This window comes from Bison bison, unplaced genomic scaffold (genome assembly GCF_000754665.1).
Source record: "Bison bison bison isolate TAMUID 2011002044 unplaced genomic scaffold, Bison_UMD1.0 scf7180017864192, whole genome shotgun sequence".
Classification (NCBI taxonomy): domain Eukaryota; kingdom Metazoa; phylum Chordata; class Mammalia; order Artiodactyla; family Bovidae; genus Bison; species Bison bison.
In genome coordinates this window covers 573,634-580,681 of record NW_011494764.1, presented here as the reverse complement: position 1 = coordinate 580,681, position 7,048 = coordinate 573,634, and the positions used below count along the sequence as shown (strand labels likewise).

Below are 7,048 nucleotides of genomic sequence, written 5' to 3'. Positions count from 1 at the left end.
CACTTTCTCTGGGCGATGGCTGTCAGGAGCCACATAGGCCTATCCGGGCCCGGCTGAGTGCAAGGGCTGCAGCGTGGTGAAGTGGGCCACCCTGCAACAGGCATGGCTGCACCCCTTCAGCCCCAGAAAAGCTCCAGCAACATGATGACTCTGCCGTGACCGCAGCCCTGTCCCCCTCCCCTGGGGTGGGGGTGGGAGGGTAGCTGCTGAGTGCAGGACCACCATCTGTATGAGTGTGCAGGCAGCGTGTGTAGGGCGGGCAGATACTGTGGGCCTCGGTGTGCCCTAGTCCTTGGGGGCATGAGGAAGCCAGCCCTCCTCTTACAGACACTGGGGGTTCCCTCCCTCGCTCCTTTGAAACTGGGCATGGGCACGTGATGGGATCTGGTCAAGACAATGTGTGAATGAGATGTGAGTCATTTCCCAGTGAAGCTTTGAGAGCTGGCCTGCCAATTGTCATCTCCTTCCCTCCTGCCTCAGTGACCATGCAAACGTGATAGGAGATGGACCCGCCATGGGCTGAGGTCACTAACTACCGTGAGCAGAGTCCCTCCCAGGCCACTTGCCTGGATATGTAATGTGAGCAGCAAATAAATCTTTGTTACTTGAAGACAGAGCTAGGGGATATTTGTTACTGCAGCAGAACCTAACCTGCCTCCCACCTGAAAACCGTGTTATCCCCAGTAGGCAGTATTTCCACGCATCAGTGTGTACGTGTGGTATTTCTGTGGACGCCTGTGTGTTATTTCTTTTGGGGTGTGGTATGATGCTGTTGTGTGATGTGGTGCATTTGTGATGTTAACCAATGAAAATGATGTTTCTGTATGTATAGAAACGTGCTTTGTGTGTGTGATGCTACTATACGGTGTATATATGATTTTTCTCTGTGTGTGTCTGTATGTCTGGTATTTCTGGGATGGCGTATGGGCTCCCAGGTGTTATGAGAGTTTCTTGCAAAAACCAGTGGGTGAGAAGGTGGTTTCACCTGGACACAGATCTTGGTCCTTAAAAACCAGCAACAGGTGGGAAGGAGTCCCAGAGGACACTGAGGGAAATGGCTGTGGGTATCCAGGAAGGGCCACCAGAGCATCTTCCCTTCCCAAGGCCACCCTCTCAGATACTATAGACCCTGGATGGATGGGGGGCAGGTGCTGAAGAAGCTGAGGGCTGTGTGCCACACTTGAGGGCCACATCAGCCTCGGGGACCCATGGCAAGTATCCCTTTCTCTGAGTTGGGGCTCAACCCGGCATCCACTGCTCACTTTTCTGGCTTTCCTGAGCACACTGCAGGTTCCAAGACACCAGATCCAGCTTCTGGATGCCCACACCCCCGGGACTCAGCCATACAAGCTACACGGGCCACCAGCCACAGACCCAACGTTCAGGGAACATCATCACGGAACACCGGTGGGGAAATGAAACCCGAGAGGGCAGGGGATTTGCCACAGAAACACACAAAGGTTAAAAGCCTCTGGCTCGAGTTCCAGGCTCATCAGCTTCAGTCCAGCTCTGCTCAGAATGCTGGCCCAGCAAGGCCAGGAGGCCACACCCGCCACCAGCCAGCCAGGAGGGCAAGCACTGGCTCCAGACCCCCAAACACAAGTGCAGAGGGCCTGTTCTTTTTCGGTTAGGCTGTGGCTGAGTACAAGACCCCACCATCGTGGATTCACCCCAAGACCCTCAGTGCCAGTGGGGGCCCCAAAGAGCACCAGGAGGGGTGTGTGCAGCGGGCAAGGGCACTCACCTGCAGCTCGGTCTGGAAGAAGAACTTCTGTGGGCACTGTGAGCAGTCGTAGATCTTGTCTTCCTGCCCGTGCACAGCAAAGATGTGCTGCTGCAACTTGTTGGCCTGGACGAAGACTGGACATGGACATGGTGTCAGGGGACACTGGGGACACCGGCCCGGCCACCCACAGCAGCTGTCCCACACCACTCGCAAGTGGGGACCACCCAGGCATGGACACAGGGGCCAACCTGTGGGCTATCTGGAGCATCACGGGTACCCACTGGAGAGGGCTCAAGCCAGTGAAGCTGAGCTCTGCCACTCACAGGCTGTGTAATATTGGACAAGTCACTTAACCTCTCTGGGCTTCTTTTCCTCATCTGAAAAACGAGGACCATTCAAGTAGGCAGCTCACTGGGGTAGCTGGGAGGATCAAATGGTTTAATCCTTGCAAAACACTTAGAAGATGGCCTGGCACTTAATTAGCCCAATGAATGTCATCATTGTCATCATCACCGTTTGCTAGTTACCTTCCACGTGTGGAGTCCCTGACTACAGCACAGGCCTGTAAGGCAGGCACTGTTAGTTACCCCCATTTGGTGGAAAACTGTGGCACTGGGAGTGCTGAGCGTCTTGTCCAAGGTCCCTCTCTGCAGATGGCAGAACTGAGGTCCGTATTAAGTAAACTCAACACAGTGTCTGGCACAGGGAGGTGCTCAATGGACCAGGACCGCTATTCTTGCTGAGGCTGTCAGCATCCTCACATCCCTACATGGGGGGGCCCCGTGTCCTGGGTGGGCAGACCTGGCAGCTGGGGCCCCTCGGTGCCAGCCCCGATTCAGCTCATGGAGTGTGTTGGTAACAGATGGGTGGGGGGGTCCTGAGACTGAGGGATTCGGGGGTAAGGGGCACCAGTGTGTGCCAAGACTCCTGGGAACCCCAGGGGGGTGTGATTGTGTGGGGTCCTCCCAATAGCGGAGCCCCTTCCCACAGGTCACAGCCCCCACCTCTCGAAGCAGGAGTCCACGAGGCAGTCCTGGCCCTGGGCGTACACAGGAGGTGGCCCTGAAGCAGCTGTGTGTCTGGGAGGTGAGCCCTTCAGAGATCCCCTCCCACCAGGCGCCCTCCCCAGGGTGGGCTTCCCGCCATGGCAGACAACAGATGTCAGGGGGAGGCAGGGGAAGGCCAGGCTCCCCCACGCACACCGGCTGCCATCTGGGCGGCAGGAGGGGGGCCCGGCAGAGCCCCTGAGACTCGCCTCGGGCCAGGGCAGCCGCTTGCCTGGGCCGGCAGCCAGTCTGGGGGCTGGGGAGTTTGGCTGGCAGAACTGCCCTTGACCCCTCCAGCCTGGAACACGGATGCAGCAGGGGCTAGGACAGGCCAGGGAGCTAGGGGGTGGGGTGGGCAGGAGGGAGGTGAAGGGAGAGCCCCACTGGTGCTGGACAGAGCTCGCAGCTCAGAAACGAGCCTGGAGCCCCCACTGCAGAAGAGCAAGGCTGGGGCAGGGGCGGAATGCCTGGCAGCAGCAGGGTGGGAGGACGGTTAGGAGATCACGCTGCCAAAGCGCAGAGGCTGAGGTCAGGAGGGCCAGGTCAGCTGGGCACAGAGGAGGCACCTGCAGCCATAGGGCTGTGGATCCCTCGGGGTGTCCCCCCATGAACTCCGGAGCCACACTGTGCCAGGAACCGACACTGAAGGCCAGGGCTTGAAGGGCTGGGCTCCTGGGTCCCTTCCCTCTCCCCACCTGCTGCCCGCCGGGCATACCTACCTGTGAAGCACACGGGGCATTTGAAGGTGCCGCCCATGCCCTCAAAGCTGTGCTCGATGAGGTGACAGAGGAGCTTGGCCGGGGAGTCGAACATCTGGTTGCACAGCTTACACTCATGGTTGATGCCTTCCTCTGCAAGAAGAACCACGGCCGGTCAGCAACCCTGTGGGCCACATCCTCCTGCTGGAGGCCACGCCGCCCCCAGGACACCCCAGGTCAGCCCTCCATGACCCACTGGAACCAGAGACCAGGGAGGGGCGCCATGGATGCTGAGACCCACCCCAGCTCCAGGTGCTCCAGCCTCCAGAGGCTGCCAGACCTGAATAGCTGGCTCTTGGATGTGTCATTTGCTATGACTTCTTGCTGGTCTAGCCACGCAGTGTGCGAGCCATGAGCAGCAGCTTGCGTCTCAGACTGTATCATAGAGGATAGGGGCTGGGATGGGGTCGGCTTGGAGGAGGGGGTCCAGCTAGAATTTTTCAAAATCCAACAGACCATTTATCGAGCATGTACTGTGTGCCAGGTACTTTGAGCTGGGGATTCTGTGGGGGAGATAAGTGGATAATGCACTTGTCCCCATTCCAGTGATGAGGAGACAGATGATCAACATGTAACTCAGTGTCAAGAAGTGGGGAGGGAATGCATGGAGCTCCAGAGGTGAGAGTCAGAGCAAGGCCCTGATGTGGGTCCATGTGGGGCCACCTGGATGGTAGCAAGGGGGCGGGGACAGTAGTAACCCAGGGATGCACTTTAAGAAGGGCCTTGGTGGACACTAGAGGGCTTAGGGATTCTACTCTAAAAGGTCTGGGCAGCCACTGGAAGATACTGAAAAACACAAGAAAGTGCTCTTCTAAACATTTTGAAACAGATGGTCTAACCAGTGCTCGCAAACAATGGGTGGACACTCCATGCTGCTTCCAGATCAGAACATGGCTCCATCCCTTCACCTGGGAGCTGCTATGACCCCAAACCTTCACTCAAAGGCGCCCAGAGAAGGGAGCATGCCCCGAGGCCAGCAGAGCTGAGATCTGGTGCCCCTGCCCGGAACCAGCAGGATGGAGTTCAAATCCTGGCTGCTTTTTCCAGCCACATAATCTGGGCATCAGTTCACTCTCAGTAGATGGTGGCCACCTGAGTCCCCACCTCACAGGGCTGGCAAGGATGAGTGGGGTGCACCTGTGACCAGCATGGCCTGCTGGTCAGTGGGGGAATCGCCCCAGCTTGAGTGTCACCTCATCCAGGGTTAGAGTCTGACTCTGCCACTTACTGCATGACCTTGGACAAGTTACGTAACCTGTCTGGGCCTCAGTTTCCTCTTTGCTAAAATAATAGCAGTTCTCCTTAACACTGCACACCTGTGAGAATGGCCAAAATCCAGAAGACCGACAACAGCGAATGCTGGTGAGGAGGTAGAGCAACAGGACCGCCCGTTGATTGCTGGTGAGATGCAAAATAGTATAGCGTCTTTGCAAGACTGCTTGGCAGCTTCTTATAAAACTAAACATACTCTTACCATATGATCTAGTAATCTCACTCCTTAGTATTTACTGAAAGCACTTGAGAACTTAAGTTCACACAAAAACTGGTACACGGATCGTTACAGTAGCTTTATTTAATATTGCCAAACCTTGAAGGAACCAAGATGTCCTTCAGTAGATGAGTGGATTCATAAACTGGGACAATTCCAGACAATGGAGTATTGTGTGTGTGTGTGTGTGTGTGTGTGTGTGTGTGTATGTGTGTGTGTTGGTTGCTCAGTTGTGTCTGACTTTTTGCGACCCCATGGAATGCAGCCCGCCAGGCTCCTCTGTTCAAGGAATTCTTCAGGCAAGAATACTGGAGTAGGTTGCCATGCCCTTCTCCAGGGGATCTTCCCAACCCAGGGATCAAACCTGGGTCACCTTCATTGCAGGCAGCTTCTTTACTGTCTAGGCTTCCCTCATAGCTCAATTGATAAAGAATCTGCCTGCAATGTGGGAGACCCCAGTTCGATCCCTGGGTTGGGAGATCCGCTGGAGAAGGGATAGGCTACCCACTCCAGTATTCTTGGGCTTCCCCTGTGGCTCAGCTGGTAAAGAATCTGCCTGCAACGCAGGAGACCTGGACTGAATTCCATCGGAGACCAAATGGATTCGATCCCTGGGTTGGGAAGGAAGGAAAGGCTATCCACTCCAGTATTTTGGCCTGGAGAATTCCATGGACTGTATAGTCCATGGGGTCGCAAAGAGTCGGACACGACTGAGTGACTTTCACTTTCACTTTCTTTACTATTTGAGCCACCAGGGAAGCCCACAGTGGAATGTTATTCAGTGCTAAAAAGAAGACAGTGAGGAACCTCAAATGTATATTACTAAGTGAAAGAAGCCAATCTGAAAAACGCTACATACTGCATGATTCCAACTATTCTGGAAAAACCATGTATGCAATAAAAAGCTCAGTGTTTACTTGGGGGTGAGTAAGTGGATGAATAGGCAGAGCACCGAGGACTTCTAGGCCAGTGAAAATATTCTGTGTGACATTATACTAATAGCTATACGCTGCTGCTAAGCTGCTTCAGTCACGTCCGACTCTGTGCGACCCCATAGACGGCAGCCCACCAGGCTCCCCCGTCCCTGGAATTCTCCAGGCAAGAACGCTGGAGTGTATGCATCCAAACCCATAAAGCGTACAACACCAAGAGTGAGCCCCAAGGAAAATTACGGACTTCAGGTGACTATATTGCTTCACTTTAGGTTCACCTTTGCAAAAAAAAAGGACCATCCTGGTGAGTGATGTTGATAATGGGGGAGGCTATGCACGTGGGGGGCAGTGGGATAGAAGGGATAAGTTTCAACTTTATTGTAAACCTAAAACTGCTTTTTAGCGGACTTCCCTGGTGTTTCAGTGGTTGAGAGTCCTGACTGCCGTACGGAGGGACGTGGGTTCCATGCCTGGTTGGGGAACTAAGATCCCATACGCTGGGGCGCAACTAGTCCCACTCGCCCAAACTACCGAGCCCACACGCCTCACCATGGGTCACAACAAAAGACCCCACATGACGCAATGAAGGACCCAAGTGCCACAACTAAGACTTGACTCAGCCAAATAAATAACCTTTAAAAACTGCTTTTAAAAAACCTTTGAAAAAATTTCTTAAAAAAAAAAAAAGTCAATCCCCGCCCCCATCAAAACAGCCTTCCTCTAACAGCTGATGTGAGAATTAAACGAGTTAATACTCCTTTAACACACGAAAAGGGGTTTTGACCGGTCTCTGGCACACAGCAAGCACTCAATAAGGTGTTTGTTGCCAAGCGTGCGGGTAAGGAGGAGAGTATTATCTGGGACAGCCAAGGACACAGGCTCCCCCTCGGGCTCCCCCTGGGAACCAGCCTCACCAAAGGTGCCAGGTGCTGCGATCTGCCCTCAAAGGCAAGAATTAGGTAGCAGAGGGGCTCTGCCAGTGGCAAGGTACAGTCACAGATGGGCTGAGGCTCCTGGCGAGTCCCTGGGTCCCCCAGGCCCTGGCAGGGGCTGGCGGGGACAGCAAGCATCCCTCTGGCCCAGCCGTCCCCCACCAC

At 54.8% G+C, this 7,048-nt stretch overlaps 1 protein-coding gene across 1 annotated transcript in view; it reads right to left on the bottom strand.

Moving 5' to 3' along the window:
• The window catches only part of ZNF423 (zinc finger protein 423), a 337,684-nt gene that overhangs the window by 30,862 nt on the left and 299,774 nt on the right, over positions 1-7,048 (bottom strand). The window contains exons 8-9 of the mRNA XM_010843978.1: positions 3,492-3,623; positions 1,745-1,860 (exon numbers count right to left, since the gene is read on the bottom strand). Of these exons, the coding sequence (XP_010842280.1) occupies positions 1,745-1,860; positions 3,492-3,623 (248 nt within the window). The remainder of the gene's footprint in view (positions 1-1,744; positions 1,861-3,491; positions 3,624-7,048) is intronic.